General features: G+C 51.1%; 1 protein-coding gene across 7 annotated transcripts in view; it reads right to left on the bottom strand.

Moving 5' to 3' along the window:
* Window positions 1-8,126: 8,126 nt before the first annotated feature.
* Window positions 8,127-13,404, bottom strand: part of PTPRS (protein tyrosine phosphatase receptor type S) — a 238,009-nt gene continuing 232,731 nt past the window's right edge. For all 7 annotated transcript variants that reach the window (XM_044417518.1, XM_044417517.1, XM_044417520.1 and 4 more), the window contains 2 exons: window positions 12,107-12,242; window positions 8,127-11,015 (listed from right to left, as the gene is read on the bottom strand). In XM_044417518.1, coding sequence (XP_044273453.1) covers window positions 10,947-11,015; window positions 12,107-12,242 — 205 coding nt within the window. In that variant the 3' untranslated portion in view covers window positions 8,127-10,946. The remainder of the gene's footprint in view (window positions 11,016-12,106; window positions 12,243-13,404) is intronic.

Below are 13,404 nucleotides of genomic sequence, written 5' to 3'. Positions count from 1 at the left end.
CTCATCTAATCTCCTATGCGGATCTCCCCGTCCTGCTTTGGGGAGAACATAGAGGCAAAATAGTCATTTAGTATCTGTGCCTGTTCCCTCGCATCAGTCACTGGATCCCCTTCCTCTTGCTATTTACATGCTGAAAGAAGCCCTTTTTGTTGCTCTTGATATTCTTGGCAAGTCTCAGCTCGTAATCAGCCTTAGCCTTGCGAAGAATCCTTCTGCAACACGCCTCCTCCTCCCGATATACCCTTTTGTCTATTTGCCCTAGCGCCCATTTCCTATGGAGGTTCCTCTTGCTTCTATTCCCTCTAACTACCTCCTTTTGCATCCATGGCGGCCTCTCCTCCGCCTCCCCACCTTACTGACTAGAGGTATCGTCAAGGCTTGCGCCTCCACAACCTCCCTTTTGAGTGCCATCCACCCCTCCTCAACTCGCTTGCCTTCCAGTAACCCATCCCAGGAGGCTTTGCCCAGTCTGGCCTTCAATGGCCAGAGTTGGCCCTCTTGAAGTCCCAGCTTCTAGTGCTCGACCTGCTGCACGTCCCCAGTCCCCTGATCTCAAAGCAAAGGATGGAGTGATCACTTGCATCCAGAGCTCCCCTAATCTGTACCACAGCTATCAGTTCCAGTTGTCTGTGGTTGGCTGTGCGGGCCCTCTTGCACTTGGCCGCTGCAAAGCGGCTTTTAAAGTCTGAAAAGAGCCTCCACTGTCACCAGTCTGTAACGTCTCTTTAACAGCCACTCTCAGACCCTTTCTGGGCCGGAGGCATGGCATCTTTTAACTTCTGTGATGTTGCTTGGCCCTTCCAGCCTCCTGCAGGAGGCTTTATCATGCCTTAAGAGCAAAATGCAGTCAGGAGTCCAGCTTGGATAAATGCTTGCCTCAGAGCCCCCTCGCCACTCCCCGCTCCGCTTCTCCCAAGGCAGTTGCTTTTGTGTTCCTTTTACTGTGTAGCGCTTGTTTTGTAAGGTCAGCCTGGTCAGAGAAATGGATATTTGAAGATGGCGTATTAAATGCGCTCACCACTTCCTCGTGCTTGTTGAGTGAGAGAGCTGGATGGAGGCACAGGGTGAAAGGATCTCGCTTAACAGCCAGGGCAGAATGCAGGCAGTGTGCATGCAAGTCTGCCGAGAGCCGTAGAATCTGTGGCACGGATGGGTAGGAAATGTACCTGCTGTGGTTAATTGGGAGGGAGGGAGAGAGATGCTCGGACTCCCAAAGCTAGAAAGGAGCACTCTCCCAATCCCGTATATCTCCACCAGAATGCCTGTGTTTCACATTCCTGCAAAATTGCTGCCTATTTTTGTCCCCTCTGCCAGAGGAACAAGGGAAAATGTTTGTGATTAGAAATAAGATATGGTTATAATGCGCATGGCTAGAGGGCCCTTCATGCTTGAAACATCCCCTCCCCACAGGCCCTCTAGGAGGTTTTGTTCACAAGGCTGTTAATTGCTGTATCTCCTTTCAGGGTTATTGCAGCAAGAGATTCAATCGCTATACAAAAATCTCTTTATTATTATTAATTTCATTTCTGTACCATCTTGCAGCCAAAGTTCTCTGAGCAGTTCACAGGTTATAAAACAACAAGGTTAGAAGAGTTTAATTTAATTTAAAACAGTTTAAAATGCAGTAAAAACACAATTCAAAAAGCCAGCAAGAATTATTGGGACAAATGGCCAGTAGATGGCGCTCTGCTATAACAGAATAGCACAAATGCACTAAAGGAGGAGTGTGGCATTTCCCCCATTGTAATTGAATACCTCATTTTAACTTTTCTGAGGAAAAAATAGCGGGGGAATGTGGTTGGGAAACACAGAGAAATGGGGAGGACTGTGGTGTTGTCTAAAGAGTCCATAAGAACCACGAGGAAGGAATCACAAGTGCACAATACATGCTTTGAGCGGAAAGGCTCTAGAATGATGGTCTTTCCCACTGGGAGTTTAGATGAATCTTGCCTCTTGTGCACTTGTGTGCACACAATTGTGCATAAGCACTCAGGCACTGTGCAATCTTCAGTCTCTGCAGCTACTTGGGTAAGTTTGGAACTGTTGGTATTAGTTACAGGAGAGTGCCGTAGCAATCCGACTTCACATATGGAAGATGCCAGATTAAGTTCCCTGGAAAATTCTTCCGTCTCAAGCCCTGGAGAACTGCTATCAGGCAGTGCTAATGGGATGCAGAACTTAGATCAAAGGGGGAATCTGGCCCTGGCTTTGCGGGACCTCGCCTTCCTGTTCCCATCTCTATGGCTCGTTTGGTGTTTTCCTGGCTTTTGTGCATTTTTCCCCTAATTCTGAAAGTGTGAGATGTCTTCCATATGTCTTGATTTTGGCGCTTTCAGTTGCACAGTGCTGGCACGTGGGGTGCCCCCTCTTTGACCAGGACCTCTCAAGAACAAGATGGGGAATTTGGCCCAAACTGTGAACACCCCTGGCGTGGACCAGACTGGATTAAAGATGGGTGGTTAGTCCAACAACCAAAAGGGGAACACATCGTTACAATCAGCTGAATGGTGTTTGTGGCTTTCTGTTTTGCACATCTCTGTGTGTGTTAAGTCAGTAGCAGCTATGCGAGGTGGAGGAGATCGGATTGGGATCTTGAAAAGGGGTGTGCGTGTGTTAAAGATGCTTGTATTTCTGCAGACACTGGAGTTCCTGCAAGACTGCTACCAATTCCCTCCTGGGTGGCACAATTTTGCCTCTGTCAGAAGTAGCAGCTCTTACAAATTTGGAATAAATCATAGAAGAAATGATCTATCCCAAATTAATTAGCTAGCTCTTGTGCTTTAGAACATTTCTTAATTCAGTTATACACATCTTCCGCTGCTCTTCAGTCCAATTCCTTGGCTGGTTTACAAGGATATATATTGTTGTTCTTTTGGCCCAAACTAGCAAGTCCATGAGATCAGAAGGCAGCATTACAAAAATAAGGAAAAAAGAATTTGTTTTGGAATGGGTGAGGCTCTGGAAGAAATGCTCTGTGGGAGCACAAGATTAATAAAGGAGCACCTGGCAAATCCCATCATCTGCATCTTGGGAGCTCCCACAAGGAAGGCCCTGTCGGTGGGAACTCGCCACCTCATCTCCAATTGCCGAGGCTGCTCTCACTGGAGACAGGATGCGTGCTCAGCACAAGATGGCAGTGCAGAGCCCCACCAGTAGCCCAGCCACTGCATTCTGCTCTACAACCCTTTTCTGGACAGCCCCATGTGCACCCAAGAAACTACCAGCTCATGGCTGCTCATCAAGCACAGATAAACTCAGCCTGTGAGCCAGTCCTGCTCCATCTGCCGCCACATCTTTCTGCATGCCTTAGAAAGCAGCGGGGCCATACCAAGAAGTTCATCTGGTTTGCAGGACGCCTTTCCTGTTTCATCTGGAGAGAGATGTCACCACCCTGGTCTAAGCTGAGATTAACCCCCGTTTCTCCCATCTTTGTAGCACAGCAAAGGAGCAGAGGCAGGTCTGCCTGCGGGTGAGCAGACAAGGGATGGGACACTGGTCTTAGCTCTTCATCTTCCATGTTTTTAGGCCTCTGTTCAGGACGGGACTTCCCAAGGAAGCACCTGCAACAGAAATCTGGCAAACTAAGGGTCTTGCAAGGTGCATCCCCTCTCCCCCGCCCCCAACCTCCCTCTCTCTGTTGTGTCTTGTTCAGATGAGTCACCTGGATGGACAGAGACCAGTGTCAGCCGCCATGTCCATCTGCAGTGGCACCCTGTGGAGCAGGTACGGCTTTCCCACAGCCGAGTGCGCTTGGAGTTGCAACCTCCACTTGGCCAGTACATGCCCCCCTGGAAAGGTCCCACGCCTGCCCTCCCCATAGCGGTGGGATCTGGCAGGGCACAGTGTTTGTGGACAGAGCTGGCAGTTCCCGGTGCACTGCTCTCATGTTGTTTCAAAATGCTGGCTGAGTTGGTCGCTCATTTAGTGCACCACAGCCCCCATCAGCCTCAGACCATGTGGCCCATGGTTGGGGATTGTGGGCCTGGTAGTCCCTGGAAGCAGCACTTTGCTTGGTGGTGGTTCAGTGCTGTAGCCACTGTCTGCCTTTAGGGGGCAGCAGATCTTAGCTGGCTCCCCCTCCCCCTCCCTCCTTAAAACAGCACCAAAGCTCTGAGTTAAGAAAGAACAATTGAGATGTGACCTTTTGCGAGCAACTTAAATAGAACATTTATGTTTGACGGAGAGGCGCCAGGGCTCCAGAGGAGCTTTAAAGAGCCATTTATTAAACCATGAAAAGGTTGGGTTCTCCTCCCCACCCTGCCTTCTCCCTCTCTGTTCTGGATTTGCATATAAATGATAGCAAAAGATGGTTTTGGCTGGCAAGGCTGGGCGCAGCACAACCGGAGGGAGAGGGGGAAATCCGTGCCTTTTAAAAAGTCCACCTGCAGCTGAGCTGAATCACTGGGCAGGCTTGGGGAAAATAAGTCTCGGTAGCAATTTAGGGTAATCCGGTCTCCCCAGGTCCTTGCTGGCACACTGGAGCACGCCAGCCCAAGAATCTAATTAAGACCGGCCTGCTTAAAATGAGAGCAGGCAAACTGCTTGGCTTGAGCAAAGGGATGTGGCATTTTGTAGCTGGCCTCTTTCTCCTGGACCAGCGCGACCAGGGGTTCCCAAAGGCCTGGGGGACAGTGGGCATGGTGGTGATCTGGAGGGTCGTGGGTGCTCTCTGGTGGGTGGGGCTTGTGCATTCCTAAAACGGGCCATCATGGGTGGACATGGCCAGCCCCGAGGCCACAAACAAGAAGTGAGCTGGGTAAACTCCAGGCTCCAGAAAAGACAAAGCGCTCTTAGGGCCACTTTGGAAGGCAACCCTTCGTTTCGCAGCCTTCCAGTCTCTCCCTTATTTTTAACCGATCTTAAGACAGTCCAATCCACATAAATGCCAGTGGGGATTTAACTATAAATACCAGTACTTTGATGTGGGCCCAGAGCTGAATGGAAGCCTCTGAACATCGCAAAGGGAACTGAGGTGCCCCGTGCAATTCTGTGCTGCAGCTAAGCTGGCTTGGTGCCATCCAGGGTTCTCCAGCTCAGAAAGGAAACTGCAGAGCTTGGGAAACAAGCAGGCAAGGCTCGGCTCAAGCGACCCGGGAGCAGGAGCACCTTTCTTAATAGGTAAATCTGCGCCATCCTGGTGCACCTATCAGTTTTCAGTTAATGGTCCAACCCTTTGCATGGCTGGTAGAAGAAGCTGGAGGTTGTAGGACTTATTCCTTCTGAACACACCCGGGTAGCCACCCTTGGCAAGACAATGCTGTGCAGTCGGGTAGAGGAAGCTGATAAAGCACCAATTTTCCCTCCTGCATAAGTTTAGGACGTCCAGTTTAACTCTGGCTTAACTGTAATGAACTCGAGGGAGGAAGGAATATTGTGCCAACTGGAGTCCTCTTTTTGGCAATGCAAAAAAGCCAACCTGTACCTGTTTTGCACCCCTGCATGGCTGAGAAAGGCCAGTGCTTGCTTTCCCACCCAAAGCTGTGGTGGTTCAGAACTTGGGATGTCTTTGTCTGCTTTCCCATCATGAAGAAACTGTTTGCACGGAAGCAGTGGTGTAGTGGACCCAGGGCCCTGAGCACCGAGGGGCGGGGCACTGCTGATTTGCCGCGGCTCCAATGTTCTCCCACACCACCCTGGAGCTTAGCTTTGATCCTTAACGTGTGAATCAAACAGCAACGTGTTGCGCAACTTGGTGCTGCGGGGCAATTCAGATGCTCACAAGGCCTTGCCCGTGGGAGAGATGGATGGCTAGAGCAGGGCTCACCAGGGTGGCCTGAAATTTTGTGCTCACCTTGGGGCACGAGTCGACCCACTGTGGTATCACCAGGCCTACCTCTTGTTCGCAAAGGCAAGGGTTCACACACATCGGGGCTCTTTCAGCGGATCAGCTCTTTCCATAGATTTGCACTTCCAAAGGTGGTGGCCCCTGAAAGCTGGCAAGAGGCATTTCTGGCGTCTTCGGTTGGGCACATGGCCTCCTAGACCCTCGCAGCTGGTTGTCCCGTCCAGGGCATCACGGTCCCTGGTCTCCATGCTGCATCAGCTCCTTCCAGATTGTGCAAGACAGCCTGGCTCTGTGCTTGGAGAAGTACGTCCAGTAGGCGCCATCCGCGTCGGCAAGCTGCTTCGCATGTTACGTGGGTCAAGCAATGCATGGACTGCCCTCATAAAAGCCAGGGGCCCTGCAAAATCACAGTGATGATGTTCTGCAGGGTTAGGGAAGTTGTAGCCCTATGGAGCTGGAGGGCATCATGTTCTAGACATAGACGGGTGGCGAATTTTCTTTCCTTCAGCCCAAAACCATAATTGTTTACATGGTTCTCTTTTGGGGGAGTCCAGCTTCCGTCCCTCCAGGGCCCTTCTCCCATGCATCACTCGCTGGGACAGACTTCCCTAGGGAAATGGCAAAATGGTTTTCCCAGCAAAGAGCGCCCCTCCCTGTTGTGAAATGGCGGGTATTTGGGCGATGCTAGGTCCTCAGTGGGGAGCCAAGACTGATCTTTGTGGCTCCTGGCAGAGGGGGAAATGGCTGTGTTGATGTGTCACAGCTCAACAGCCCGTGTCCTTGGGAGTTGCCTTGGGCATGCGGCCGTCATGCTGGCCCTGCCTCACTCGTCCTTTCCTGAATGGAGGTATTTAAATGGTGGGCTTTATTTTTAGCTTCCCGTCTGCACTGCACACAGCACTGGAAAAACCGGAGTGCCAGGGCTGCAAGGAGGAAATGGGGAGACCGGACGGAAAGTTGAAACTCGTAGCAATTTTGCTCTGCAATTTATTCCTCCAGCAAGAAGAAAAACCTGGTGCGTATGCTGCCGTAGCGCCTCTTCGCTCTGCTTTAAGCCTCGGATGCGTGTGCTGGCAGGTGCCGCGATGGCTGGCATATCCCTGCAGCTACAGAAAGCTGCTTTGAGCCAGGAAGAGCATTAGCAACAGCGCGCCATTTTACATCTATTGATTGGCTGAGGGAGGGAGAGGGGGGGAACGTGATTTTGTTCCCCAAATGTGTGTTGAGCTCAAATCCACAAGTCTTCCTTAATTGAGGGAGCTGCAAAGGTTACCTCAAAGCAGAAGATGGAGGTGGAGCTGGAACAAAGACCAGTTAGTCTGCAGTGTGACTGGATACAGCCCTTCTGAAAAGCAGATGTCCTGCAGATGGGATGGAGACCATGAAAGCTGCGGGCAGTAAGCAGTCGGGCACTAAAGCAATGCCTTGCTTCCCCTCAGCCCCAGTTCTTTCTGGGCAAAAGGAACCATGAGGGCTAGTGAGCTGGTTCATTCCTGGTTTAATCTCTTCCTAGTCCAATGTCCTGTTTTGCACTGGCATCCCCTGGTGCGTAGCGTGTTTGCCTGCTTGTAGTGAGAACCAAGTGCCATCCCTGAGGAAGGAGGGTGTTTTGTGCACAGAGAGGATCCTGTCACCTTGTGGGGCCAAGACACACGACCTCGCTGCGGTGCAGTGCAGTGGCTTAGCTGCACTGTCGCATTTAAAGGCAAAGCTCGGCTGGATCCTCGTGCTGCTCCCGGTCTGCCTGCAGAGGAGTGCCAGCCTGTGGAGCCCCTTTACGCATTCTGAAGTGCTGCAGGACCAGCGAGCTGGACCCAGGGCAGAGAACCTGACCCACAGGCTGGCTCTCTGGATGAGACAGTGGGAACCGGGCAGGGGACTCGTTCTGAGGGGGCTGCCTGTGAGGTGCCCCCTCCCCAGTTCAGCCAGTGGAGAACCTCCCTGCCATCAGCCTCAGAGGCCTTCCCGGTGGGGCCACCGCACCCCCCCACCTCCGCACTCACTGTTTTAGCATCAGGTGAAGGCTCTCTTCTATTCGCTGGCACTTGATGGCCAGAGTGTTGGTCGTTTTTATCTGATCCAGCATCACCACAGTTTCATCCAAATAGTTTTAAATTTTGCCAGTTTAGAGGTTTCTGTTCATGACCTCTGCCTCCAGGCCTCAGCCCAGCCCCATCCTGCCTTCCCGCGCCTTTTCCCAAGAAGAGAGAAAAGCAAACTGCCCACCTGCTGCCTCAGTGAATGTGGCTTCAGGCTCACGGGATTCCCCACCAGGACCAGCCTGTGTGGGCAGCTCTCGCTCCAGTCCTGAAACGACATTTCTTTAAAAAAAACGCCATGCTTTTTTCAGACAATCTTCCTTTAATACAAAGTCAATATATATATCTACATACAGAGTGGCACGGAAGCCACGGAAACGGTTCATTTTGAAATAACAGTGTCATAACAACAGGGCTTCGCTTTTGTACAAAGAAAGGGAGGGGAGAAATTTAAAAAGAAAGCCCAGGGCAGGGGGTTGGCACTCCCGGTTGCCTCCACCGCTCCTCCTCCTCCTCCCAAACCCTGCCGTGGTTCGGTTTTTCTTTTCTGCGTACTTAACGAAAGCTTAGGCAACACGTGGGAAGAGAAATCTCAAAGAACCTTTAAAAAAACAAAGAAACCAACAACCAGTCACAACCAAGCCCAGAAGTTGCTGTCGGAGCCTCCTGGGTCACCCCCGGGCGGGCCGCATTCTGTCCCGACCAGCACCATCGTACCCCACCAGCACCATTGTGCCGTCACGCGTGAACCCTCAGAACTGAGGAGTGGGATGAACCGAGCCCAGACATATCAATATTATTATTTAGATTGGGATGTACCTTATTTTTTGAGGGGGGGGGGATCCCTTGGTTTGGTTCAGTACCTTTTAAAAATATATATTTAACTATTGCTGCTGGTGGGGATAAATCCACTTAAAAATGTTGTTCCAAGGTTCTGTTGCCTTAATCCAGAGAACATGGTTTCAAGTGGAAAAATGAAGTTTTAAAGGGGTTCAGCACGGTGGTGAAGGGGAGAGAAATGCCACTTAGCCACCAGTGAAACATTCACAGCCCCCTTCCTCTGAAAAGCTGGTGGGCCGGGGGTGGGGGTGTCACATTTTAGCCTCACAACAACCTTACGAGGTAGGTTAGGCTGAGAGCGAGTGACTGGCCCAGAGTCACCCACCATCTTAAGGCTGAAACTGCATGATGCAGACCCTAGAAAGGTGTCCAAATTCTGCCAGAGGCAGCAAAACAGGAGGTCTCTCAAAAGCTGGGAGGGGGTGTATTTCTGGCTGTATCCAATACCTTTCTGGAACATTGGAGAAATGTTCGGTGTGTTCTCTGGATTGAGGCCACCTCTGTCTTTGAACTCCCTCGGTCCAGAATTTCCCCCAAGGCAGGAGGGTGTTTGGACTTGTTCCCTATCCAGTACCTGTTTGCTAGAAAGAGCAAGGACTGCAGGCCGAGGAAGGGCCCACTGACCAGCCGTCCATCCTCCCCTGAGCCTGTGCCCAGCCTCCCTAAATGCCTTCTGGAAGGGAGAAAATAAGGAAACTTAAGCAGCAATTTTTTGTTCATATACGAGCAGGTTAAACGTCTTTCTTACTATTTTTTTAAATGGTAGAAAAGCAATATGTAAAAGTAGCAATATTTTGCACGGCATTTCTCTTATGTCACACAGCCATTACACATAACATTTCTACAGTGAAAAAATAGACTGTCTTTGAACATAATATGAACAAATAAGTTTTTTTGTAAATTCATTGACTGATTTTCTTTTGTATTTTTTACATATTTTTCTTAAAAAGGAAAAAATACACTATTAAAAAAAAGAGAGAGAAACCCAAAAATAAAATAAAATAATAAAAATTAATGTCACTTTGCTAGAATTACATCAATACCTTTTAAAGAAAGCCACTCATGGGTAAGTTGCCTGACTCCCAACCCCCAAATCAGCCCCAATTTGGTCTTCCTGTCCTGCTTGCGTCACTGAAGGAAAATGCCTGTTTCCAGAGACAGTGGCACATGGGGCATCTTTGCCTTGGCACCTCAGCACTGCACCTGTGACTTCACCACTACAAACCCTTCCTTTCTTCCAGAAAGCAGGGCCCTTTAAATTGCCGTCTTTCTCTTTGGCATCAGGGGAGGGGGCTGAGCTACCCACAAAAATACGGGGCTGCAACAGAAGCTCCATTTTGATTTGCTCATGGCATCAGAAATGTAGGCTGGAGAATTTTAATTTTTAAAAATTTGAAATGCACTTTGTACCCTCCCCTTCTTGCAGAATGGAGAGAAAAAGCAGTGTGAAACTGGAGTGCAGATTACCAAGACTTGGGGCACTTGTGGGTAGGCATGCGGTGCGGGGAAAGGGAGTGGGGAAATCTTCTCCTTGCTTGCATTATTGCATGATTCTTTCGGTTTGACATAAAAATTTTGGAATCATAAGACATGAGGAATGTTCCAAGTGTTCGAGAGGTGAGCTGCTAGAGTCCCTACACGTCAAAATCAGAGACTTTGCTCTTCAAGCAGCGTTTGTGGACAATTGTGTGTGTTTTGCCTTCCCCAATTAAGCAACCCTTTAAGTGGCTTCCCTAAAGGCTCCTCAGTTGAGATTAGTGTGTGAGCTGAATCCTAACACGCTATCGGCACGGCCAAGGTCTTCTGGATTTCCTTCCTCCTTGCAGTCATGCTCCTCCTTCCAGTCCTTTGCTTCCAACGGGCTGCTGTTCTCCATGGGGCACGGGGGTGGGGTGGGGGGGCAATGCGTGTGTCCTTCATGTAGTTTCATGAAGCGTTTGGATCGCCCTGCATCGCCCACACCGCAAACACCAAATGAGGTAAGAGCAAGGTCTGCCACTTAGAAAGAAAATACAAGAACTGCAATTCCCCTTTCCAGCCACCTGGGGATGCGCCGCAGTCTGGGTTTAACAAACATGGCGGGAGGGGGCCAAGGTGGTGGGGCTTGGAGGGCACGGTGGGGGCAGGGGAGGGGTGGGGGAGGTATTGTTCTGATTCAGTCTGTAGTTTGTAAAAGATCAATGCACGCCTCTTTGAGCTCGAAAGCGGCCTTCCGTGACTTTTAACTGGTAAGAGTCTGTACGACGGATGGCTTTTTCTGTTTTGAGTTGGATTTCTTCTTTTTATGTTGCATAGTGATCAAAGCTCCCCAGGTACTCGAGTGCTGCTTGATAGCAGAACTGATATTCATCCTGCAGAAGGATCCCGGAAATCCGGAGGGTGGGTGTTGGAGGACCAGGGAGGGGAAAAAGATTTATTAGCACGCACAGTATGTTCCACTATCCTAAAGTATGTCATTAAGACACACACGAAGCCTGGATAATATCTTATTTACATATCGCATTAATAATCCAGGTATGGCACACAAGGCAATGCTCAAGGTTCTTTCCTCTTGTCCCTGTTCTTTGCACAACAGCCCTGAGAGGCAGGACATGCCTGAGCCATATGGGGAGCCTCAAGAGCCACTCTGGGATTGAAGCTTCTGGTCTCCCATAATCTGACACTCGAACCACTGGCCTGGGCAGCTGCGTGGCCCCACCGTGGCTCGAATGACCAAGAAACTTGTAGCATCGCGAGAGCCTGGCCGGGGTGTTGCCGGGGCCCAGGAAGGCTCAGCATCGGCATGTGGCACTCGAAGCGACTGCCCAGGGCCGTGGCGGGGCCTGGCCACCCTCCGATCGCTCTGACGGGGCTCCAGCCAGGGCTGGCCCACCTCAGGTGCAAAAGCTGGCTGGCCCAGGCTGAGGTTGGGGCCCTTCTCCTCCACTCCCCTGAAGGCAGCAACTTGCATGGAAGACAGAGCTCCTCCTTCCCGCTGCCTCTCAGCATTGTGGTCTGAGCTGGTTCACTGGGCCTAAGGAGCGGGCCAGCCTGCCTCTACTATGCGGCAGCAGAGCAGGGCCGTCTTGACGGCATTATGGGCCCCGGGCAAAGCAGAGTCCTGGGGCCCGAGACCACCACTCACAGGAGCAAAAGTGTAAAAATGACGGGTTAACATACACCGATTAGTATGGGGCCCACGGGCAAGTGCCCATCAGGCCCACGCGTGACGACGGCCCTGCAGCAGACGGGGTGTCCGGGCAAGACTCGCTGGGGTCACGCAGCTGCCAAGCCAGCCTCAGGCTCCTTCCAGCCACGGAACTGCAGTCATCAGGATGATGCCCGCCCACTCGTGAAGCTTTGCAGCTGTGGTCAAATCTGGCCGTTTGCTCAAAGTGTGGGCACGCTTCGGTACTGGAGCTGAGGTGGGGATGTCTACAGGGAAGAGTCCCCCGAGTCTCACCTCAGTCTGCACCATGGCAGGCCTTTGTGTTCGCAGCATCTTCACCGTCTGGAAGATGTCCACCACGCCCTCGTAGCGCATCCTCTCCAGCACGATGCTCAGCGTGATGAAGACGCCGGTCCGGCCCACCCCAGCGCTGCAAAAGAAGTTAGCGATAGGGAAGCGGGTGAGACCGTCACACACACAGAGGCTGCCTGGGGCAGAGGCCTCCACCCGGAGCACACACCCTACTGTGAAAGCAGAGCGCTGCCTGGCTGCAAAGCGGGGGGTGGTGGTGAACCCGGCGTTCACGATTCCCACCGTCAAAGCGCATGTAGATGAGCTGCAGGCCTCTGGAAGTTTCGGCACAGAGTGCCAAGGTCTGTCAGTAGCAGCTATGCTCACTGAGAACTGCAAGCCGGAGCGTCCTGCAGCCACAGACCGCCCTTCCAATGAATCAATCGTATTTGCTACACTGTAATGGGGGCTGGGGTGTTTCACCCCTCCTGTGGCCTGTGCGCACGACTTCTGGGAGTTCAGCGCCTGAGTCTGCAGCATCATGGGATTTTATGGGCCAGGTTTGCTTTTCCTCAGCTGTGCTTTGCCCAAGGAAGGCACGTTCCAAAGAGTGTGCAGGGACCTTATTCTCCCCTCTCACTGCCCATCACTCAGGGAGTGATGCCTCCTTGCTGGGAGGATCTGACTCGGGTGCCAGGGAGGTCGGGGCACGAACGGGCGGGTCGGCATTGATCTAATGTGCTCTGCCAGGCTGAATTTTCCCGAAAGAGAAACACTTAACCGAATTGGCCTCCCTCTCCTATGCGGGGTGCTCCAGATGCATTAAGTCTCTCACCCCTGGCATTATCCAGGATGCTGGGAGATGTAATCGAATACATCTGGATGGCAAGAGGCACTTAAAGTTCATTGAAACCAAGTCTGATGTTATGAGTTAAACAGCAAAACCAGTATAAAGCTGGCAGATTGAATAAAAGCCAAATGAAAGGATTTTCAAAGTGCTTGTCCAATTGTGAGTTTGTGTGTGAGGGGGCAGTGGGGTATATGTACTTTCTCAGAAAGAAAAGTGAACATGAGGGCTACCACTGATAAGGCCCTGCTTCTGGTATCTATCAATCTGAGGAAGGGGCAGAGCAGACATGAGGCTATGAAAAGAGCAAGGGGAGAGAAAAGAAGGCCTTAGTAGGTTTGCACATATAAACCAGTTGAGTTTAATTGTCCAGACAAGGGCTGTGACAAATGCAGCAGATCAAATCAGTACAAAAACTGAAATTGCAAAAACTGAAATGTGAAAAAAATAAAAT

The sequence above is a fragment of the Varanus komodoensis genome, unplaced genomic scaffold (assembly GCF_004798865.1).
Source record: "Varanus komodoensis strain SLA01 unplaced genomic scaffold, ASM479886v1 scaffold89, whole genome shotgun sequence".
Taxonomy (NCBI): Eukaryota; Metazoa; Chordata; class Lepidosauria; order Squamata; family Varanidae; genus Varanus; species Varanus komodoensis.
This window is presented reverse-complemented; position numbering and strand designations above follow the sequence as displayed.